The sequence below is a fragment of the Monodon monoceros genome, unplaced genomic scaffold (genome assembly GCF_005190385.1).
Source record: "Monodon monoceros isolate NGI ecotype Baffin Bay Population unplaced genomic scaffold, NGI_Narwhal_1 Super_Scaffold_20, whole genome shotgun sequence".
Classification (NCBI taxonomy): domain Eukaryota; kingdom Metazoa; phylum Chordata; class Mammalia; order Artiodactyla; family Monodontidae; genus Monodon; species Monodon monoceros.
In genome coordinates, this window is record NW_021703777.1 from 24346106 (window position 1) to 24371023 (window position 24918).

The 24918-nt window shown below is 36.3% G+C and overlaps 2 protein-coding genes across 4 annotated transcripts in view; one reads left to right on the forward strand and one right to left on the reverse strand.

Moving 5' to 3' along the window:
• Positions 1-5629, reverse strand: part of ANAPC10 (anaphase promoting complex subunit 10) — a 76904-nt gene extending 71275 nt beyond the window's left edge. For 2 of the 3 annotated variants that reach the window (XR_003795594.1, XM_029235285.1), the window contains exons 1-2: positions 5145-5216; positions 3627-3753 (exon numbers count right to left, since the gene is read on the reverse strand). Coding sequence is in view for 2 of the 3 variants with exons in the window: in XM_029235285.1 (XP_029091118.1) it covers positions 3627-3741 (115 nt within the window). In the remaining variant the exon portion in view is untranslated. Of the gene's footprint in view, positions 1-3626; positions 3754-5144 lie in introns of all 3 variants that reach the window. The other variant, XM_029235284.1, reaches the window with a different exon arrangement.
• Positions 5364-24918, forward strand: part of ABCE1 (ATP binding cassette subfamily E member 1) — a 34965-nt gene continuing 15410 nt past the window's right edge. The window contains exons 1-10 of the mRNA XM_029235283.1: positions 5364-5488; positions 10745-10878; positions 11875-11960; positions 14507-14604; positions 15598-15715; positions 16078-16215; positions 16376-16445; positions 16664-16760; positions 17680-17769; positions 22411-22532. Of these exons, the coding sequence (XP_029091116.1) occupies positions 10776-10878; positions 11875-11960; positions 14507-14604; positions 15598-15715; positions 16078-16215; positions 16376-16445; positions 16664-16760; positions 17680-17769; positions 22411-22532 (922 nt within the window). The 5' untranslated portion in view covers positions 5364-5488; positions 10745-10775. The remainder of the gene's footprint in view (positions 5489-10744; positions 10879-11874; positions 11961-14506; positions 14605-15597; positions 15716-16077; positions 16216-16375; positions 16446-16663; positions 16761-17679; positions 17770-22410; positions 22533-24918) is intronic.

Here is a 24918-nt window from a genome sequence, read left to right on the forward strand (position 1 = left end):
ATTAAACTAGAAATCATTAACAGAAAGCACTGCTTTCTGAAATTTAGCATTTATAGCATGAACTACATATATATTAGAAAAGAAGAAAGCTCTAAAGTTAATAATCTAAGCATTCACCTTAGAAAACTAGAAAAAGAAAAGCAAATTAAATCCAAAACAAGCAGAAGAAAGAAATAATAAAAATCAGAGAAAAAAAATCAATGAAACTAAAAGCAGCAAATTAATAGAGAAAAATTACCAATACCACAAGCTGGTTCTTTGAAAAGGTCAATAAAATCAATAAACCTCTAACCAGGCTAACCAAGAAAAAAAGAAAGAAGACACAAATTACTAATATAAAAAATGAAAGAGGGGCCATCACTACTGATCCCATGGACAATAAAAAGGGTAATAAAGGAGTATTATAGACTTCATGCCCACAAATTTGATAAATAAAATGGACCAATTCCTTGAAAGACACAATCTACCAAAACTCACACAAGAAGAAACAGATAATCTGAATAAGCCTATATCTATTACAAAAATTGAATAAAAAATTAATATCCTTCCAAAAACAATCACCAGGCCTAGATGGTTTCACTGGTGACTTATGTCAAACTTTCAAGGAAGAAATAATACCTAGTCTGCATAATCTCTTCCAGAAAATAGAATCAGAGGGAATACTTTCTAACTGACTCTATAAAGGCAGCATTACCCTAATAACAAAATCAGACAAAGACATCACAAGAAAGGTAAATTAAAGAACAATATCTCTCATGAACACAGATGCAAAAATTGTCAAGAAAATATTAGCAAATTGAATCCATGTATAAAAAGAATTATTTACCACAATCAATTGGAATTTATTCCAGGTATGCACAGCTGGTTCAACATTCTAAAATTAACTAATGTAATCCATCAAAACAAACAACAGGCTAAAGGAGAAAAAGCACATGATCATATCATTAGATGTTGAGAAAACATTTGACAAATCCAACATCCATTCAAGACAAAATCTATTAGCAAACTAGAAATATAATGGAACTTCTTCAACTTTATATTATCTACAAAAAAAAACAGCTAACATCATATATAATAGTGAGAAAATAGAAGTTTTCCCACTATGATCAGGAATAAGGCAAGAATATCCCTTTTTGCCACTCCTATGCAACATCATGTTGGAAGTCTTAGCTAATGCAAAGGAAGAAATAAAAACAATAGAACACAGCAATTCTACTTGTAAGTATTTACTCAAGAAAAATGAAAATATTTGTCCACAAGAAAACCAGTACATGAATGTTTATAGCAGCTTCATCCATAATCACCAAATACTGGAAGCAACCTTATCTTAGTTAACTTAGCGCCTTAAAACACCAAACATGCATCACTTCACAATTTCTATGGGATAGGAATTTGGGACCAGCTTGGTTGGGCAGCTTGGCTCTGGGACTCTCATGAGTTTGCGGTCAAGTTATCTGAAGTAATTATCTAAAAGCTTGACTAGAGCTGGAGAATCCATTCTAAGGTAGCTTACTCATTTGACTGTTGACAAAAGGCCTCAGTTCCCCACTGGCTACTGTCAGAACGCCCTGCTTCTTTGCCACACCAACCTCTCCACAGGTCCCCTTGTTTCCTCACAAAATGGCAGCTGGCTTCCCCTAGAGTGCGTGATCCAAATAACAGCAAGGCAGAGCCACAATGTCTTTTATGATCTAGTCTCAGAAGTCACATACCATCATTTCTGCCATATTCTCATCGTCCCAGAGACTAACCCAGACACAATGTGACAGAGGTCATCAGAAGGGTACGAACACCAGGAAACAAGGATCACTGGGACCATCTGGGAAGCTGCTACCGTAAACCTAAATGTCCATTAACTGGTGAATAGGTAGACAAATTGTGGCACATCTGTACAGCAGAAGAGTAATCAGCAATAAAAAGGAACCAACTCCTGATAGAACAATCACAAATGCATTATGCTAAGTGAAAGAAGCTGGACCCTAAGAGCTACATAAAGTATGATTACGTTTATATGGCATTCTGAAAAAGGCAAAACCAAAGGGACACAAAATGGATCAGAGGTTGTCAGGGGTTTAGGAGGGGGCAGAAGACTGACTACAAAGGGACATGAGGAAATTTCTTTGAATGACAGAAATATTCTTTATTTGTGATGTGTTTGTTAAAATTCATAGAACTATGGGACTTCCCTGGCAGTCCAGTGGCTAAGACTCCGTACTTCCACTGCAGGGGGCTTGGGTTTGATCCCTGGTCAGGGAACTAAGATCCCACATGCCACGTGGTGCGGCCAAAATAATAAATAAATTAATTATTATTATTTTTTTTTTGTGATACGCGGGCCTCTCACTGTTGTGGCCTCTCCCGTTGCGGAGCACAGGCTCCGGACACGCAGGCTCAGCTGCCATGGCTCATGGGCCCACCCGCTCCACGGCATGTGGGATCTTCCCGGACCGGGGCACGAACCCGTGTTCCCTGCATTGGCAGGCGGACTCTCAACCACTGCGCCACCAGGGAAGCCCTAATTAATTAATTTTTAAAAATTAAAAACAAAAAAATTCATAGAACTATAAACACAAAAAGGGTGAGTTTTTCTGTATATCCCCAGCTACACATAAAAAGAGAGAGAAAAGAATCTTAAGGGGAAACAGAAGAGGCTTGAGTGGGAAGACACTACAGGAGACAACATGTAAATAGTAGAAGTTTCTGAGGGAAAAGTGACTACCAAATCAATAACATTACTCAAGATAAAAAACTTTCTCTGAGCTTGATTCTACAGACTGAAAATACCCATCAAATTATAGGTTAGACAGATGAGAAAAGGTACACATGTATCCTGGCACATCCTGGCAAAACTCTTGAAGTCTAAGAATAAACAGAAAAAACTTAAATGCTGCCAGAAAGAAAGAACAAGTTACTTAGAAAGTGAGAGACAGGCATAGCCTTCTTAGTTGCAACATGACAAAAAAGAAAATGGTAAAACAGGATCCACAAATTTTTGAGAGAAAAGGACTGCCACCCAAGAATTCTATCCCAACCAAGAGTAAAATAAAGTTATTTGGGTATATGTAATCACTCAGAAAATGTATCAACCACTTATCCTATCCAGAGAAATAGCAAAAAAAAAAAAAAATGCTAACCAAATAACTGAATGATACCAGAGAGAGGGTAAAAAGAGAATTTATGAGGGACTTCCCTGGTGGTCCAGTGGGTAAGACTCTACGGTCTCAATGCAGGGGGTCCAGGTTCGATCCCTGGTCAGGGAACTAGATGCTACATGCATGCTGTAACTGAAGAGTCCGCATACTGCAACTAAGTCTGCATGCCACAACTAAAGATCCCGAGTGCCACAGCAATCACTGTACTGCAACTAAGACCCGGCACAGCCTAAGTAAATAAATAAATATTTTTTTTAAAAAAAAGAGGGAGAGACCTTATGAGACATGTGCAATTAAACTGAAGCAGATACTAGTAAAGCAATTGAGAAGATATATAACAAATGAAAATCCAATTAGGTTTATTTTAGAATTAAAATAAAGCATCTTAACAGAAAGAATATTAAAGTTAGTCCAGTGCACAAGAAAACTTTCAGCAGTTATTATGAACAGCATTTTTGTGTTGTTTTGTTTTACCTGGTTTGCAAGACGAGAGTGACCAAACAGCTTGTGACCCAATTTCCCGTACTGTTCCAGTCCTTTCCAACTGCTTAGGGTCAGCACCGGGAGGTGTCTTGTTTGGTGTGGTCATTTTAAAAATATTCTATGTAGAAAAAAAAAGTATCCACATTATACCCAGACCTGAGCATCTTTCTACAAAACGTAAAAGTAAAAATTTAATAGCCAAATCGATCACTAATATATCCTGGATATTAATCATCTATTTCTCGAAAGCAGTTGACATAATCACTGTAATTAAAAACTCTTGGGAATTCAGTTTTTGTTTCTAAAATAGAACATATTATAACTTACAAGTTGTGCAAAGCAGCAGACTATAGTAGTCAAAGGGCCCAGGATCAGGGTGTCAATTTCAGCCTCGCCTTGGGCTTTATTTCCTTTCCTGTCAAATGGGTTGATTTGATCTATACTCCTATAATGCTATGCAGTTGTATACCTCTATGAGTAAAAATTCCAATCCAAATGAAGTTTTTCCCTAGAAAAGTCAGACTGAAATACTCTTATTCCAGGAATATGTAAATATTGGTCTACATTTTAAATAATCCGTTAAGTGATGCAGAGAAAAATCACATCTTCTCATTAGTTGTCAAAAGCTCCATTTATATGTGCTCTTACCATAGTACATAAAGTCAGAAAAATGCCTTTAAGGTCTAGAAGTGAATAACTAGCCTATTCTAAACCACAAGTTTACTTCATCTTTTGTTAATCTTGGTAGGCATATCCAAACGTGAAAAAAAAAAAATAGTGGATTGTGAACAACATGTAAAACTGCTTCGGTAGTGCAAAGTTACAGCTATTGAACATCGTTATACGTAAATGCTGTTATAAACCTGTGCCAAAAGGTCTGTATACCATCTCCTTGACACCTCCTGAGTCAGATCTCAGTTGTTCCCTAATCTCCACACAAGCAGTTGATACTCTTTAAATAATAATAGACACTGGACTGCAAACTTTGGAAAGGCCTAAGGTTTAAACGCTCCATTAGCAATTTACTGAATGAATAAATGGATGAATGAAGAGCTTCAATCGTAAAGTATTTGCCACCTGCAAGTTAAGTAAGGTCTGGGATGAGACGATTAAACCTGTGGCCACATCGCCAAATACCCAAAAATGTCAGATTGTCCAAAAAAATGGCCCATCTCTATTATTGGAGCAGAATTCAACTGCCGAACTTGGTACTGGACGCCACCAAGTGGATAAAGCACGGAACTCGGAGAAGAACGGGTTCGTGGCCACACCGTTCAGGAGCTGAGGCCAAGGAGAGAACGCCACCACGAGCAGTGTCTGGACCAGACTCCGTGGGTTCTGCTTGACACCTCTGCCCGAAGTGCGAGAATAGGCAGCGGCTAAGGATCCATTCCTGACCCACCAGCTTTGAGGAAATCGGGAGCGAAATAGGAGATTGACATTGGGAAAGAGAACCCGTCTGCTTAAGCTAGAACCATTCTCCACTTCGGGGAAAGCCCACGCACTTACAGCTCGCAGACCCGGCTTGCCGCCACTCAGGTTTTCAGGAACCGCTGCAGTTCCGCGCCACTCCCACTCAGCTTCCCAGGCCCGCCTCGCTTACCCAACAACGTCAATTGGGGTCGCAGCACAATGACGTCACTCTCCGCCGTCTCGCCCTACCTCCCTCCAGGGCTCCGCCCAGCGCGCCCTGTCGCGCACGCGCACTACCTCCCTGTGGCATGCGTGAGGCGGCGGCTGGGCACCGCCATTTTGGCCAGTGGCCGTAGGAACACGTTGTGTGGCTGAGAAGTGAAAGCAAGAACTGATTTGGCTTCTGCGTTCCCCTCCGCAAGGGGAATCTGTTTCTCCAGGTACGTGAATAGTCTGGAAGGGTTTGGCCTTTAGCTGTAGTCTGCCACGGTCTACACACCGTAGGGACGTTCTCCCAGAGCCTTTGGTTAGGCCTCAGGTGGCGGCGGTGGAGACGGCAGCGGCGCGTGGCAGCCGGCTTGAGCGAGACAGCTGGAACCGCCGGAGCGCGGGCGCCGCCGAGAGCTGGGGACCCCTCGCGCTTCCCTCTAGCTGACTCGGCTCTCTGCTACTGCGGCCCGCCACCCCCGCCAGGGGACACGAAGATGGCCTTAGCTGCCATCTCCTCAGCGGTCCTGCCTCCAGTCCCCCCTTTCCCCCGCTCCTGCCCTAGGGCTGAATCTTACAGCCGCCTTCAGAACGCAGAGCGTCCCCTGCTACCCCCACTCTTCCCCTGGCACCTTTGGAAGCCTTTACTTCCACCGTTTGGGGATTGTGGAATGAGTGAATTATCTTTGCCGCCATGAAGTCGAATCCTGCTTGTCCACTCCCCGTCTGTAGACATGATGGCCAGACGTCACTGTGCTCACAGCAGCGTGTACTCTGCTGTAACCAGGGTTAGCTCAGATAATCTCCCAGGTGAACGCCTTTAACATTTCGGGTGCACTTTTATAGCACTTTCCCCCTTGGTGACTTCTCCGTCTTCTCCTTTATCATATCAAACTCCTTGCGATCAGGTCTTTATTGAAAGGCCCTTTATTTTCCCTTCAGTGGTTCGTGCATTGTAGGAACGACGGCTAAAGCCGATTCCCACACCCCATAAACTACGCAAGCCCGTTTTCTCATTTTTTACGGTAAAATCGTAAGAGTGAGAAGTAGCCTTAAGAACAGTGTGTTTTGTTTTGCTTGAGGGTTTTTCGCCTTCTCTTCCACAGGACTGCTTACTAGGCATTTATGACAGTGGTGTGTGTGTTGCAGTCCTCGGTACCTTTGTCCCTGATACTGAGAATATTCATTCTATACCATTTGCTTGACGATAATGCTTTGTCAGTGTTAATCAAGGGCTCTTATCTGTATCTGAACCAAAGAGTGTTGTTTTTGTTTTAGTGAAAAGCCTTGTTCTCCCCTATAAAAAAATTTTTTTAGGAAGAATATTTAATATAATTGCTGGGGCGGGGTAAGGAGAAAGCAGTTATTAATTTAGTGTCCCTTTTAATTGCCTTCAATTTAAGACTCTGAAGTCAGTTGTGCACCACTCCCAACTTATATGTTTTATAAAATTAATGACCTGCAATAGCATAGGTTAGAATATCTCACATGACATAAGCATCATTCGTTAACAGCAACCTTTCAAATGTTTTCACAGGGTGTTAAAATAATTTTGGTCTTAGACTGCAGATGGTTTCCATATCTCACTTCCTTTTTTCCTCTCAGCTGGAATAATGACAGTGAAGGTCATTGAGTACCTATTTTTTAAATAAGTTTTTATATCTATCTATATATCTGTTTATTTATTTATGGCTGAGTTGGGTCCTCGTTACTGCGCGGGCTTTCTCTAGTTGCGGCGAGCAGGGGCTACTCTTCGTTGTGGTGCGCGGGCTTCTCATTGTGGTGGCTTCCCTTGTTGTGGAGCATGGGCTCTAGGCACGCGGGCTTGAGTACTTGCAGCATGCAGGCTCAGTAGTTGTGGCTCGCCGGCTTAGTTGCTCCGCAGCATGTGGGATCTTCCTGCACCAGAGATCGAACCCATGTCCCCTGCATTGGCAGGGGAATTCTTAACCACTGTGCCAGCAGGGAAGTCCCTTGAGTACCTATTTTGAGCACAGTTTTCAGATTTGAAATACCTTCAAGGAGTCAGTTACTACAGGCTTCCCCTCCAGGCTTACACGTGCTATGTCTTTCTCATTGAAAAAAAAAGGAGGGGCTCTTTCTTGCCAATTCTTGAAACTAACATAGAAATTTAATTAATAATAGTATTTACACTGTTAATTAACGGTTGTACAAAGAATCTGTATTCATTTTTCTTAAATGCATTATAATTTATCACTTTTTTATATAACTCAGCTTATTAACCATCTCTGGTAGGTTTTTATTTTATAAAAATCACCTTTTATAGTCATTTGGTTTTTTAAATGGTTTGAAATAGTAGGTGAAACATTTTAGTAGTTTGGCAGAAATAAACTTTAACGTAAGCAGTTTCATTGATAAATCAATGAAGATTTATCCCCTATAGGGGAATTCATCATGCTCATTCACCATAATTAATATGGTGTCCAGTTTTATTTTACTAGCTAACTAAAGAGTCTTCAGTTTCTAGGGAGTTGGCACTTCCAGAATGATAGCTTTTTTGTAGCAGTTCAAAAGTCATTTATTTTCTTATTCTAATCTTTAGGAGGCCTGCCTGGACCAATTTCTAAAGGTTATAAAGGGGTAAAGTGAACCTATCAGCGTAACTGTTTATTACATAAAATTTTAGTCACCTTTTGGGTGATTTTTTTTTTCCAATAATATACTTTAGTGGATAACTGTCACTGTAAAATATTGGTAACTTGCAAGACTCCTGAAGTTGTTATAACCTACAGGAAAATGATTTACTATGTCTAAATTCATTTTCTCATTTCATTCAACGGAAATGTTTGAGCTCCTACTATGTGGTAGGCACTGGTCCAGCCACTGGGATAAGCAGACAGACAAAAATTCCTGCACTCATGATAGAGTACATTCTGCTTGGAGAGGGAAAAATATTGTCTGTGTGTAGAGAGAATATATAAATGCATATATATACATATACACAGTAAACGTGTACATATACCATATATGCACATATATATGAAATATATACTATGTCATATAGTAGAAAGAGCTAAGGAGAAGAATAAAACAAGAGAGTTTTATATTTTTTGGTAATATAGCTAGAGAAGGCTCACTGAGAATAAACATTAAAGACTTGAAGGAGTGAGCCATGTGACTCACTAGGGGAAATAACATTATAGGCAGAGGGAGCAGAAAGGCCAAGACCCTGAAGCAAAGATTGACAACCATTTGCTTTAGCCATGCGAAAAACAGTGAAAACCTGACAAGTTGTTTTGATAGAAGGATCGGCACTAAAGGCTGGAATGGATTCCAGAGAAAATACCTAGAAAGAAATTTGAAACACTGACTATAGGCAACTCTTTTACGTAGTCTCGCTATAAAAGGAAGGAGAAATGAAACAATGGAGGAAGATGGGATCAGATAATGTAGTGTTTGAATGCTGATGGGAATAAGCCAGTGGAAAGAATAGTTGATGATGTGAAAGACCTGAGAGAGTTGTTGGAACATTCTCCTTAGCAGATATCTTTTAGTTTGCAAAGGGACTTAGCTATGGAAATACATATAGTATGGTTGCTGGTTGGCATAGTTTCACTTGAGATGATACTAGTCAGCATGGTTTTGTTTTTTCTCTTCCCATTTTCTGCTGCATGTGTGCAGGTGAAGAGTTGTGCTTAACCAGGATTATAGATGAGGGTGTAAGTGATTGACAACAGAATTTTAGGTGGGTACAGAGATACAAAGATACAAAAGGCTGAAGGACAGTGGAAATGTGGTAGAATTGAGAGATAGTGTTAGGTCTGAGGAATGGGGGAGTTCAAGGGGTTGTTGGATTGTTGTGTATGAGAGAGGTGAACTGAAAAGATAGGGATGGTGGTTGGAGAATGGGGTATTTGAAAGGTAGGTTATGGAAAAAATGCAGTTATTTGTAATGACAAGGTGAAGGATTTGACCAAAGGAATGAGTGGCTACGGTAGGGTGAAAGACAAGATCACTAGAGGAGAGAGGTTAATGAACTGAGATGACAGGCTGTTAATAGAAGGATCATCTATGAACATATTAAAATCACCAAGAGTTATGACAAGAGTTGTTAGAGTGAACATTAGCTAAGGGCCGAAATTTCAAAGAATGGGAGGGAGTGATCTGATGGTCGGTAAATGACTAAAGCGGGTGGATGACCTAAGAGGCAAAAGTGGCTGTTTTTAGTGAGGAGAGAGAATCGTCTGGGAGCGGTACTGAGGAGCAAGATCTTTTATTCCCCTCCAAGCCTAATGATATTGAGGGGTTATGAGAAGGACTGGAGAGTTCTATAAGAGGAAGCAGTCTGTCAAGAAAAATCTAGATAGAGGATCACAGTCATTGATAGAAAAAGCCAACAGAATGTCTTTGTTGGTCAATAATCTTTTGGCTTCCGGTTCTTTCATTACATATTGGAATAAACTGGAGTAGTAAGGCACTTTTTCGAATTACTTACTTTAATCACATTCTAAGAAAATTAATGTCAGTCACTAAGCCCAATATTATAAAAGATTAAGTTAACTTTGACCTCAACTACATAATTGATGGTGCTGTTAAATATCAAGACTTTAAAAAGCTCCGAAAGTGAGTATATACATATAGTTACTTGGTCTCCTTTTCATTTCAGTGCCGTTAACATAAAATTCATCATGGCCATATTGTAAATTCCCAGGTAAAGCAGTTTTTACTTTTTCCAGTTGACCAACATGATGGTTACACCCTTAATAATTATTTGCCATTTCCATCAGTAGTGCATTGTAGTCAGATGGCTAAGCCATGAAGTGATACTTAGTTTGAGGGAGGAAGTAAACACCTTTATCATATGTATGTTTTCATGTCAAGTCTTACTATTCTGTTTCATTGGTCTGTGTTCATACACTGGTATCAGCATCAATTTCTGAGGCCTTATATCATGTTTTTCATATGTCAAGTGTAGGTTCCCTCTTCCCGCTTGCTCTTTTCCATTTTCCTGGCTATTACTACTTTTCTTTTTGTATAAGAGCTTTAGATTTGATTTGTCTGATTCAGTTTTTTTTTTTCTCCTTGAGATTGGATTAAATATATAAATTCAGGGAAGGTTGAAATCTCTGATATTGACTATTCTTTATTGTGAAAACTGAGACAGCATGTCATTCTACTTGTTCAGGTCTTTTGTGTCTTTCAGTGGTATTTTGAAAGTTTCCGCGCATGTGTATATATATCTTGTTAAGTTGATCCCTAGATCTTTTCTTTTTCTGACTGTTGAAAGTGGTATTTTTTCCTTCTTTATATAAATCTTCTGATGAATGGAATATATGTAAAATTTTGTTTTTCCAGCCTTACCAAATTATTTTATTGCTTTTACTAGTTTTTTTTAACTAGTTCCAGGTATTAATATCTGAATATAGTGATAACTTATCTCCTCCTGTCTAACTTTTTATGCCTGTGACTTATTTCTCTTAACTAATTGCATTGACTATGCCATAATTTTGTTAATTTTTCTTTAATAGAGGAACTGGATATTGTTACTTCCTTAGAATTATGGCGGATAAATTAACAAGAATTGCTATTGTCAACCATGACAAATGTAAACCTAAGAAGTGTCGGCAGGAGTGCAAAAAGAGTTGCCCTGTGGTTCGAATGGGTAAGCTGTTCTGTGGATCATTTAAGGATAAGAGAAGGTTTTAAAAGGAATACACTGTCTTTATGGTTCTCTAGGCTTTAGTATATACTTTTTCCCCCGTTAGTTTCTTTAAAATGTAAAAATAAGACCAGATTTTCTTCTAAATTTCTTTTAATGCTTTGTGACTAAATGATCCTGTTTAAGTTCATTGAATACAAAATCAAACCAGAGTTCAAATTACTGAGATTCTTACTGTCCTACAAAATCCTATGGTTACTTTAAGTCATGAAGAAAGGACTGCCAAGATGTTTGTATTGATATTTGATAGTATTCTCCTTAAAAGAAAAAAGCTTAATATGAATGACTATTTATGAGGTTTTGCTATATTTTCAAGAGTAAATTTACGACCATTCAGAATTGATGACTTATTGGTCGTCTTTAAGGGCTAAACTAAATAATTTTTACTTTAAATATACTAGTGAGGTATAAGCTTACTAAATCTTAAAAGGAAATTTAGATGTCATGTGTTACAGTCTACCGTGCTATTCAGAAATTCCATTATTAATATCCCTAATGCCAGGTTTAATTTTGTTTGTGTATTAGATGTCCACATACCTTTGGGGAGCTTCCCTGATTTAGCTAACGTATTTCATTCCCTTATCTGGTGTACATTACCATTTTCAAGGCATATTTTATGGATTATATATTCAGGTCAGTCAGCTTAAAAGTAAAGCTGTTTTAGGATCCGCTGTATTTTTATTAGCATATTTTCTTCCCATAGTAGATTAAACAAATAAGCATATTAGAGTCATCTCTGCCTTGCCTGACAAGAGTATTCATATAAGTAGTTAAGTTCAGTAATCTATCCAAAGCACTGATTTATATTTCTTTCTGTGGCCTTTCTTTTTGAAAACTTAATTCTATATGGAAATTTGGAACCAGAATTGCCGAAATAACAGTGTTCAGAAAATTAGAACATCAGGAGAAATGACTTAATTCTGTCTTTTCCTTTGCCAGGAAAATTATGCATAGAGGTTGTCTCCCAGAGCAAAATAGCATGGATTTCTGAAACTCTTTGTATTGGTTGTGGTATTTGTATTAAAGTAAGTGATATTTTATTTATTGGATCAAATTTGTAACCTAAAAATGAAATCTGAAAATTCTGAGTACATTATAACTATTTTTAGAGCCAAATATAAAAATTGAATAAAGAATACAAATTCAGAAAAATAGTGTTCTTATATCAATATTATTATTGCTTTTTCAATTAATTAACCACCCCACTTAACAGTTATCCTTAAAAAATAATAATAAAAGTTATTTTTGCTGTATGCAACTTCGTAAAGCCATTACCAACCAAAATTAATTTTTTTTCACCCTTTTATGAGGACATTCTCCAAGTCTTTACCAGAACTTTTTTGAAATATAAAAAATGTGAGCCATATTACATACATTTTTTTCAAGTCTGTGTTTAATTTTATTTTTTAAATTTATTTATTTCATTTATTTATTTGGCTGTGCCGGGTCTTAGTTGTGGCTCGAGGGCTCCTTAGTTGTGGCATGCAAACTCTTAGTTGCGGCATGCACGTGGGGTCCGGTTCCCTGGCCAGGGGACGAACCTGGGCCTCCTGCATTGGGAGCGCAGAGTCTTAACCAGAAGTCCCTGTGTTTAATTTAAAATTCACACTTTTTTTTTTTTTTTTGCGGTACACGGGCCTCTCACTGTTGTGGCCTCTCCCGTTGCGGAGCACAGGCTCCGGACGTGCAGGCTCAGCAGTCATGGCTCACGGGCCCAGCCGCTCCGCGGCATGTGGGATCTTCCTGGACCGGGGCATGAACCTGTGTCCCCTGCATCGGCAGGTGGACTCTCAACCACTGCGCCACCAGGGAAACCCCTAAATTCACACTTTTAAATAAAAATGGACACAACCAAAAATTTTTTTAATTTAACCTAATCCTTAAGTACTGCTTTTGCTGTGTTATACATTCTTCTATTGTTGGATTTATCCCAATAGTGTAATTTTTCAAAATACCTCAGTTTTTGTTATCCTGAATGGTTTGAATAGGGCATTTTACTAAAGAATGATGGATTTCCAACTTTAGTTCATAAAAGATATTTAGGAGCCAGTGTATAAAGTTCTTAAATTAGTTATTTTTATTTGCAGATAATATATTTTAGAAAGGAGATTTCCCAAAATATGGATACCATCTGTTATTTTTTCTAATAAGGTTTGTGTATTTTACATTGGTTTCTGAATCCTCGGTTAAGTATCCAGAAGTACCAGGCTTGGTACCTGAAAGCGTTTTTTCTTGTTTTTAAAATATAAGCAGGAGATACTTCTTCCAACAAATACTTACTAATCTTTTATTATTTGCCTGCCAGTGTTTTGGGTGGTGGAAATCTTATTTTGAACAATATATTCGATTTTATTTTCTTTCCTCACTGCTATAAAAAAATGAGATTCCAGAATTTGGGGTATGCACTTCAGTGGTTGAAAAGAAACTGATGTGATGAATTGTTTGCGGGGGGCGGGTAGTGTATACCCCCTGAACACTAAGATACTTGTAATGCACCACATATATGAGCAATGTGGCTATTTTTTTCTTTGTAGATTAAGAGAAGTTTAAATTACTTGCAGCCTGTAAGCATTTTATGTACATTGATGGAGTAATAGAGGATTCTGTAAATGGAGGTAATTCCGTTTGCAGAAAAAATCTCGTGTAAAGAATTAATAATTTTTTTTAGAGGTTGGTGATTATTTTGCTAGAAAACAGAGTGTTGTTTTTTAAACCTCTGTGTTCTTGTAACTTAGGAAATGGTAATTCCCTGAAGTCTTTACATACAGAGACTTGAATTAGTCCCCTGAGCTCTTTGAACAGTTCTGCTGAACAGATTTCTAATCTGAGGTTATACTCTGGTTGTACCTTTATAGTCATCTGTACTGCTGAGAAATTTTTCTAGCCACGTTACCACTCTTAAATCACCTTCCAGTTCTTGCCATTCTTGTTCCTTGGGCATTTACCTGATTGATAGTCACTTCTTGTTTGAATAAGTTTTTCTATGAGTTTTTTTTTTTTTTAAATGTGAATTTTCTCAATTGGAATATGAAGTATCTTTTTCGTATGGGATGGTTACAAATCACAATGGAAAGACGTTAGTCCTTGCTCTGTGCAAATACTATGCTAGCTGTTGTTGGGACATAAGTAGACCAAGAAAGGTACAATCCATGACCTTAAAGGACTTTACAAGGTAGAAATGGAAGCATACAGAGACAGGAAGAAGAAGATAAAGGAAAGGTGTTTCTCATTGACTGAATATGGAACTGTATGCTCAATAACCGTGTTTTATCTTGCTCTTAACCTTCTCATACAAAAGCCTCCAGTTCTGTAAGGTTTTGCAGTAAGTATTAAACACATTAAATGTCCAGGATTATACCAGTCACTAGGGGGAATACAGAATTATTAGATATGATTCTTGCCTTCAAGGAACTTAACCTTTTTAAGCAAAGGATAGGAAGTGCAACAATACTTTACGTCTATGTGAAACTCCCACTTTTGGAAGATAAATTATAAAAATTTCTTCATCTGTTCATTTTAGTCATGCCTATATTTCTAACAATTAACAGAAAACTAATTCTTTAAATAACAGAAGTGCCCCTTTGGTGCCTTATCAATTGTCAATTTGCCAAGCAACTTGGAAAAAGAAACAACACATCGATACTGTGCCAACGCCTTCAAGCTTCACAGGTATATTTCCAAGTCAACATTCTTCTTTACTTCAGTCAAGAGTAAGATTTACATTTGGAATTTTCAGAGAAATAACAAAAATGGAAAAAAAGTGGTATTAACTTTTACATCCACTAAAGCAAAATACAGTATTATAACATCATGCAGAATCATACTGTATATGTCAGTGGTTCATTCTAGCTAACATTAAAATTACCTGAGGGTCTTTTTTAAACTACTAATGCCCAGGTAATTTCAGCCCAGTTGAATTACATCTTATCTCTGGATGTACAGTCTGGACTTAGTAAGTTGAAAAGGCTCCCAGTGATTCTAATATACAGTTGGGGGTGAGAATCACTGTTGTTAATAATATCCTTATCCCCAGAATACTTTTAAGGGAACTCATCTTGATTTTATTTATCTATTAATCTCATAATCTACAGAGAATATTACTCTGGACTTCGACATATATTGTTAATGACGCATTCTTTGAGGTTTTTAATCTGCTGAACACTAATATTTTCAATCTAGGAGTCTAGATTTAACTAATAAAAGGGTATTTCTCAACCTGCCAGCTTTAAGGGGCCTACTGCAGCAGGGAGAGTGAAGTGGAATATTTCTGGTTGATGTGGCACTTCTCTCCTTGTAAGTAAATGGCAGGCCAAAAAAAAGACAGTGTGAGGTTGCACCTGCTGTGCAATTTTGTACCAAACCATTTTATTATACATTAAAACTGAGCCTTATATGGAAAGAAAAACTGTTACTTTAGAATAGACTTTGAGTGAAAGTTGAATAAATAAAATTTGGAGTAATATTAGTCATGGATGCATTCCTAACAACAGTTTAATCTTGGCTGCTGTTTTTTCCTAATAGCCAGTAATATCTGGCATATACTCTTGTCTTATTAATGAATGTGTGTGGAGTGCAAGCGCATTAAAATACATCATTCTGGTATTACGTCACTTTTTCTACATAAGTCTGAGTTGTCTTATTATTTTTGTACACTTATGACAGGTTGCCCATTCCTCGTCCAGGTGAAGTTTTGGGATTAGTTGGAACTAATGGTATTGGAAAGTCAACTGCTTTAAAAATTTTAGCAGGAAAGCAAAAGCCAAACCTTGGAAAATATGATGTATGTATTACCACCTTATAAAAATGAATATCTTGGTTCAGTTTTATGAGGCTATGAAGGAGAGAGTATGTGTGATTTTATTTTTTAATGTTCTTATTTTCAAGATTATTTGTGGAATTAATGCTGAGAAACTATAAATGAAACTCCTTTTTAGGTAAAATCTGTTAATGCTGCTTAATTGATAATTCTGAGCTTTCGTAAACTGTTATGAGTTAGTGTTTTCTTGATTTGAAATTAAATCCACCTCTAATATTATCTTAGAAGCAGAGGTATTCTGTTTGGATATGTGTTCTATTTTGTATAACATTCATCCTCTTTGCAACTGTATTATTAAATTCAGGTAATTATACATATATTTCTAGGACCCACCTGATTGGCAAGAAATTTTGACTTACTTCCGTGGATCTGAATTGCAGAATTACTTTACCAAGATTCTTGAAGATGACCTAAAAGCCATTATCAAACCTCAGTATGTAGACCAGATTCCCAAGGCTGCAAAGGTCAGTTGCTGTTTAGGAGAAATTTAGTGGGTATTACAGATATTGGTGGACATATAAAAGATAAATCAAAGTAAACTTGTTTTATTTTGTGACTCTTTTTAATAGTGAGGGAATTTTAGTATTGAAGGAAAATAATCCTATTTCTGATATATTATGGCAGGGGACAGTGGGGTGTATTTTGGACCGAAAAGATGAAACAAAGACGCAAGCAATTGTATGTCAGCAGCTCGGTAAGTGTTTATTTTGTGTATGTGTTTTAATAGGCCCTGAACTTAACTCATAAAGATAGGTATCTTTATATGGATTACTGAAATAAATGGAAAAATCTCTAGTAGTTGTTGTATTTTCAACAGAAATATTCAAACAGAGAATGATTTGCAATATACATTTTACCTTGAAGAGGTAAAATAAAATAACATTGAACACAATGCCTCTATGTTCTTTGTAGATTTAACCCATCTAAAAGAACGCAATGTTGAAGATCTTTCAGGAGGAGAGTTGCAGAGATTTGCCTGTGCTGTCGTTTGTATACAGAAAGCTGATATGTAGGTTACTTTATACTTTTTGTAAATCTTATCTCTACTTTAGAGTTTTTGTTTATAATGCTGCTAATAGAGCAGTGGTTTGAGAGAAATTAATAGAAAAAGTATCTAATGTTCTAACTTTGAGGTCAGATGTTGAAGCAGTTGTGCATCCATTGCCCATTTCCCTGTTATTCCATTGGTGTAAAATTTCATTTAGGTAAGTACCTTACAACTTATGGGTTCTGGAGCTCTTTAATCTGAAGTCAGCTGTTTATTTTGTAAACTCTCTTTATACATAAGAAGAACATTTTTTTAAGATGAAGCTCTCCTACCAGGCCGGCAAGGTTTTCCATAGCTCAAGTGGAAAATCAGGTTTTTTAGGTTATCCTAAATCAGGGTGGCTTGCCATGTGAGAGAGAAGAAGGAAGTGAAAAAGGCGAGTTTCCTTTCTACCTTTTAATGCCTCTCTTCTCCCAGGTAGTTTTTGCTCTCGTCTTTTTCCATACTTCTACTCTGGCATCCAATGCAGGCTAGTTTTTCTCCATAAAGTATTCTGTAATTCTGGGCAGAGCCCTCCTTTCCAAAAACTCTGTTTGCTTTAGTGCAACCGACTTTAGCCAATTAAGAGAGCCCTCTGAATTACTTCGCAATATATCAGAATATTTTTCATGAGGAGATAACAGTTTGTAAGTTAGCCTAATCTAGGAGTCTCTTCCCAGACTTGATATGCAGTCCTGCCTTTCGTAATTTATTTTCTTCCTTCTACTTCTGAACAGAATACAGACATTTTTACCATTATGGGGTGGGCTCCTCATTATTCTAAGGGGATTTTTGTTGTTGTTAAATCAGAAACTATATCTCAGTGCTTTAAAATAACATGCAAGATAGAATTTTATCATACTTGCCTTTCAAATTATTATGTTTGCTTATTTTTCCATAGTTTCATGTTTGATGAACCTTCTAGTTACCTAGATGTCAAGCAGCGTTTAAAGGCTGCTATTACTATACGATCTCTAATAAATCCAGATAGGTAAGTACAGATTTGGTATATGCCTGTGCTGTTTTGTTTGAGGACTTTCACAGATTTCTAAAGTTTAAACACTGGGACCATCAATGTCACATATGTGCGTGTTTTCCATCTTGGTTTTTGGAGCTATCCCTTGAACTTACCTTCCTCTATCTAGAAAAGAGATTCTTAATGCAAGATCCATTTACTACCATACCTGTTTCCAGGGAGCCTAAGAATACTCTGTAGTGATATGCAAATTTTGGCATATATGTATGGATTTCTGGGAAGCAGATCCTTAACTTTTTCCAGATCCTCAAATGGATATGTCACTCATACACACAATTTTAGAACAGAGTAATTCCCGTTTCCCAGGTCTTACTGAGCACAAGGGAGGTCTTAAAAACTTCTGTTAAGTAATCACAACGTCCTGTATTTGTAGGGTGCTTTTGTAGTTTGCAGAGTTTTTATATCCATTATCTCATTTGCGCCTTAGTAATCTTGTAAGTAAGAATCTTTAGGTGGTATTCCCATTTTGCAGATGAAGATGTTTTAAGGTCAGAAAAGCTAGTTATTTCTAGGTTTCCAATTTATGATACGGCAAGAACCCAGGGCTTTTTTCTGTTCCTCTCTTTAGTAGCTGATTTAATTCATAGCTGATCTTACAACAGAGCAAGAGAAATCCCTAGGGATCAAAAAACCAAAGAGAGAACTGTAAATTACAGGGGAAAAACAAGGATGGCTTTCTTGAGGGGACGTTGCTTGTCTCTGTAGTAAGTCTTGAGCTTTGAGCTTTAACAGCCACTTGTGGGCAAGAAGCAAGGCCTTGTATTGAATTATCACACAAAATGCTGGGACTCTCAAACGACTGCTTTCTCAGCAAAAGAGCAAACACAGGAGGATGTCAAGGAAACATATACCTGTCACTAACTGAGATCCTTGGAAATGGAGGGCTGGCTCCCTTTCAGATCTCTTTAGGGACTGGCAGCTCACATGGATATGGAATTGAAATTTATGTGATCAGGGGAGTCTCAGAACCATCCATGTTAAGAAAGTAACATAACAAGGGCCCTAGAATCTTTAGTTCTGTGGTACCTAGATGAAGCAAATATAAAACCACTCTGGAAGCATATGCCCTCAACCCTGGTCACACAGGATTTCTACAGGTAAAGACTCAAGAGCTTTAAGCCCAGGGTTATAAATGATAGGAGGAAACTGTCTACAAATGAGTCAGTAGACACAACAAACAGCAGGATTTAGACTTTCAGGAACTTCGAGTGACATTCTCAAAGAGACTGTAAAATAATATTTAAAATAATTTAAAACATGAAGATTTAAAACTAAGAATATGATACTACAAAAAAGCAACAGGTAAATGTTTAAAAAACCCAAACAAATCTAGAAATTAAAAGTATAGTCATGACATTGAAAACTCACTGGACAGATTAGACAGGTTAGGTACAACAGAAAAGAGTGTGAGAAACTTGAAAAGTTGGTCTGAGCAAGCTACCAGAATACAGCAGAGAGAGAATAAGATTGAAATACAGAAGGGAGGTTCAGAGACAGGGAGAATGGGATAAGAGAGAATAGAATAAGATGATTTACATATGTCTTAATAGGAGTCTGAAAAATAAAGCTATGAAAAGGTCATGGCTGGATATTTTCCAGAATTGGAAAACTTGACTCCATAGATTCAAGGAGCAAATGATCCATGTACATACCTTGAAGTAAAACTTGGAATATCAGTGGTAAAGAGACAGTCTTAGTTGAGCCAAAGCGTAACCATAATTTTCACTTCATACATAGACCAGGGCATTATGATAGCCTCTTTGGGGGAAGTAAGACTATAAAATGTCCCAATTTTCAGGGACTTCAGGATAAGGTAAATTAAAGAATACATAAGCAGTCAAGTCAGTAGTTCTCAATCCTAATACCTTTTTATAAAACATTTTTATATTCCTTTGTTTTACTGAAATGAATATCATAGATATTATCTACATTTACACATAATTTTTTTAATACTATATAATGCTTTAAGCATAATGAAAAAGCTAAAAGGATAATAATTTACAACCAGGTGACATGTATTTCAATATTCAGCCAAATCACTACATTCTATATTATGAGAGGGCAGTAACATAGTTGTAAAAGGGATAACATGCCAAAACAGGTTAGATTGACAAAGCGAAGAAAATGATTGTTAGATTTTCTCAGACGTGCTGGGTCTCATTTTTATAGGTATAGGGTCAAAATAATCTCTTTGTAGTGATAGACTGATAATAAAAAGTTACAGGAAGTATATCTGCATCCTGAAATTCAACAACATATCAAGGCATACATTCAGTCTTTAATGCTGTAAAAAGATTTTGAAGATGATATCCTCCGATAAACAACAAGAAATAGAGGATGGATTAGAGAGGGGAACAGTAATGCGAGAGGAAGATTAAAAACCAACAGATAACCCAAAATTAAGTGTAGGGTGTAAATTTTCATAGCATACATTTCTCATGTTGCAGATTATTGTTTCTTCCCAAACTCTCAGAAAATTAGATTTAGGCTCTCCTAAATCTTTTTTAACATTTTGGACTTCTGCATAAGCTCCATTTGAAAGTAGGGAAGGCAGGAGGTGTGACTTATTTTTTTCTTCTTTTCAAAGCACATTAAAAGCCACTAGATAAAACTATGCTGCCTTATACTGGGCCTTGAGGATTTTAATGGTAAAAAAGCAGAGAATTATTCCAGATAATGGAACATTGCCAATAAAGATACCAAGGCAGGATAAATATTGGCCCACTTGGGTATTTGCCATTTTTATTGATGCTCACCACATTCAACAGTGGGCAAAAGTTTATTTGCATATTAAGAAGGGTGTTCCTACTGGAGGTAGAATTGGAGGTGAACCATGAAAGGGTTATGTAGAATTTCAGCAGGTGAGGATTTTAGGCAGGATTTTAGACCATTGAAATGATAGACCACCCTTAGACACACAGGGATAGAAGGGTAGATTATTCAGGAAACAAGCAAAGAGCCATTTTTCAGTGTGTCCTATATATAAATGAAATAAAAGAAATACAGATGCTGTGGTTCAGTTGACCAATTTTTCGACTTTACAGTATTGTGAAAGCAATACACATTCAGTAGAAACTGTACTTCAAATTTTGAATTTTGATATTTTCCCAGCCTGGTGATAGGCAGTACGATATTGTCTTCTGATGCTGGGCAACGACAGCAAGCCACAGCCTCAAGTCAGCCACATGAGCACGAGGGTAAACAGCTGGTACCCTTACAACCATTCTGATTTTCACTTTCAGTACAGTATTCAATACATTACATGAGATACTCAACACTTTATTATAAAATAGGCTTTATGTTACATGATTTTGCCCAACTGTAGGCTAATAAAAGTGTTCTGAGCACATTTCAGGTAGGCTAGGCTAAGTATGATGTTTGTTAGGTTAGGCATATTAAATGCATTTTCAAATTACGATGGGTTTATCAGGTGTAACCTTATAAATTGAGGAAGATCTATAGTAGCTAAAGTTTTGGAAGGTCTTAAAAGAAAGTCTGAAGATGTTATGTGTTTCATTTGGAACTGAGAGCCACATCTGGGGGCCTGAAGAAAATGAGGTTTGTTAAAAGGCTATAACAATATTGATAGAAATGACAGCCTGAATTAGAATCTAGATAGAGAAAGAAAAGAATGAATTAGACATGCTTGACAATTTAAACAATATATGATTGCAAATAAAATTGAGTCTTTTTTTTATGGGAGTAGTGATTCCATCAATAAATATATGGCTGGTTAGTTTTTATTTGTACAGGAAGCTGATAAATTAGAATTTTATATAAAGCAGAAACTAACACACCATTGTAAAGCAATTATACTCCAATAAAGATGTTTAAAAAAAAAAGAATTTTAGGTGTCTGTAGGACATTGCTTTTTGAACATCTTGAGCTAAGTTGAATAGGAATAAGATGCGTAAAAGCTTTATGATTATTATTTGCCTAATAATTTCTATACTAGCAATACATTTTTCTTACCACTTGAAAAGTCATGTTATAGCCCATCCCATTTATAAAGTGCTCCAGTACACACACTAACCTATTTTCTTTCTTACCGTCACTAGATTTTTATTACCTGTAAAAACATTTTGCTAACGTAGTGTTTTTTGGTATTTCATATCTATTCCTTGTCTCCACAGCTGAAGTGAAAATTCTCAGGTTGAGGATTCTGTTGTATTCTCTGTGCCTTCCTTACTACAGCTAGCATGAGACAGGACAAGTAGAAGGGTTTAATGCATAAGTTGAAGAGCATAATAAACAGTTTAGAATAGGTCTGATTTAAATCTATTATAATTGTTTCTGCTTTGTAAAGTTTATTTTATTTTATTAACAAAACATTTCATTTATTCATACACTATTTCACGTTAACTCTTTTAAGAAAACAATTTGAAATATGAACGTTGATAATGAGTCTTAAAGAAAATGTTTTATAACTTAAGCTTAATATGGTCTTTATGGTTAATTTTTTAAAAATATATCTGTCTTCCTGAAATTTACACTGTAGTTTTTTTAAAAACTATGTAGAAGTTTTCATTATAATTAAATATTTTAATTACATATATTATATTACATTTTAAAATAAAAATCTATATTGTTTTTCAGATATATCATTGTGGTGGAGCATGATCTAAGTGTATTAGACTATCTCTCTGACTTCATCTGCTGTTTATATGGCGTACCAAGTGCTTATGGTGTTGTCACTATGCCTTTTAGTGTAAGAGAAGGTAACTTGAAAAACTTTTCACAATGCTGTATTCTCTTTCACTCTAATGCTTAGAAAATGTATTGCTGTTGATACTAAGTTAAGTGTTGCTGTCATATTACTTATCCAAAACTCTGGCCTTAAGGAATTTAATCTCACAATAGAATATACATGTATAAGGTTATATACCTCAGTTGTTAAACATAACCTATGTCTTTTTGTAGAAGTTTTTGTTGTGGGTAAAAATGCTCTATCAATTTCACTATTTATTTGCTACATTAAAAGTTTCTTTTATATTTTGGCCTCTGCAGCATCACTGTACTACTGTCACGTTCAGCTTTATCTTTGACGGGCCAATACCAGTAGGAAAACTCTTAAAATTGATTTAGTGCTCATCTTGTTTTCATGTTTCAAATTTATCTGTAATCTGTATCCTAAGTTTGTGAAACTAAGACTATACAAAAGTCTAATAAGATAGTTAAGTATATTATAGTCTAGTAAGTGACTAAAATTCTAATAAAATAGCTTAGTAAGTGTATTTTCAATTATTCCTTCTACTTTCAGGAAAGAGGGACTCTGTGGTCTCTTTTCCATGTCTCTTCCCTAAGCAAGTTAGGCAAAAGTAAAAACTAGCCTACCACTAAGTGGCTCTTGAAACAGAATCAGTGCACTTTCTACCTCATACACCTTCTTCCTTTTAATTTCTTTCTTAATTGCTTCCTCATTTCTATTTTTACTTTTTTACATTTCTTCTCTCCAGCTATGCCTTAAGCTGGCAATCTAGAACACCTAAAAGGACTACTTAGTCCATATCTTGAAAAAATACCATATTCTACAAGGATAAGTATTCATGTAGCCTTATAGCTCCCTAGGTTGAACAGGCTCTTTTTTTTTTTTTTTTTTTTTTTTTTTAAAGCTGTCTCTTCAAAGAGATTGCTTTTGAGTTACCTAAGAAACTTTTGGAGAAAGAAATTATATTGCATCATACTCTGCATAAAAAGGCGGTGGTATCTTTTTTAATTTATAAAAAGTGTATAAATAGTTTAAGATGTGGGGAAGGAATTGCTCTCACGTCCCTATCTATACATTTGAGATAGGTAGGTATTTTAAGGGAAAATTTGTGAGATTTCCCAGTTTTCTTTCCAGTAGTCTTAAGAGATGATATCAGAAGCAATTAATGTTTTATTCTCCTCAGTTAGCAAGTATTTATTGAATGCCTACTCTGCCTAAAGTAGTTCTAGAATCGCATTGATGATAATGACATGGGTACCTGGCAATCACTTTTCATAATTCCATTTATAGATGCCATGTCTAAAGCCTATGCCAAGAAGTAGTTCCTGGTGAGGTTTTTAATGTACCCTATCTGTTAAAACAATTCAAGTAACAAACTGCACTTAATCTTTCTGCTTTCCTTTAATATACTGAAATTAACACATTATATGTAAAAGCTCTTTATGAACTGTAAAGGAGTTTTTGCTTGAACTCATTTTTAAATTGGCAAGAGAGACATTGCAGTATTAATGTATAAAGCTGACTTGTCAGTGTTTTTTCCACAGTCACTTCTCTGAGCTTTCATTTTCTTACCTGGTGAATTAGGCACTTGGACTAAATGGCCACTAAGTTTCCTTCAAGTTTATATTTTTATTTAATTTTTGGTTTTAATCTTTTTAACCCCACATTTGTAATTTTTAAATAGTTTAAGATATAAAAATGCTAATTTGGGCAGAATAAACATCTATTTATTCTGTCAATAAATATTTGTTGAACACCTGTGTTCTAGGCTGAAAAGGCGTAGATGTGGTTCTTAATTGCAGATGACATGAATAATATCCTTAGACTTTCTTTCAAGACCTTCTGAAACTTCACCTACTGTCCTTCTCTTATAAATAGTAAACACTTTATAAACAGATCTTTTCACTGTTTCCCAAATAATCCACTTTTCCATTTCTGTGCACCTGCCATTGTGGTTCTTAACAACTTCAGTATGGAGGAATTTTCATGCACAGTATGTTAGTTTACTTTCAGTTATTAAAATCTGTTTAGATAATGGTGTTTTTGTACAGTGAAGCCAAAAAAAGGTTAATGAAATAAGTTTGTTATTATAAATTTCTTTCAAACCTGCGAAGTTAATCTGAAAACAAATGCAGTAAATCATAACTTGAACGTATGGTTATGTCTCCCATGAAAATGAATATTCGTAACTTAAATCATCTTTAAAAAATTATTGCTCAAACTATTTTAGTTTATTTTATGTCAATCTGAAAATATTCCATTTTACCTACTTGTCATTTTGTAGAGAAAAATTACAATTTTTTATTTTAAAATACAGAAGAAATGGCATCATAGGCTTTCACATGAAATCTGATGGAAAAAATCTTATAAAAATCACGTAATAATGAAAAGTTATG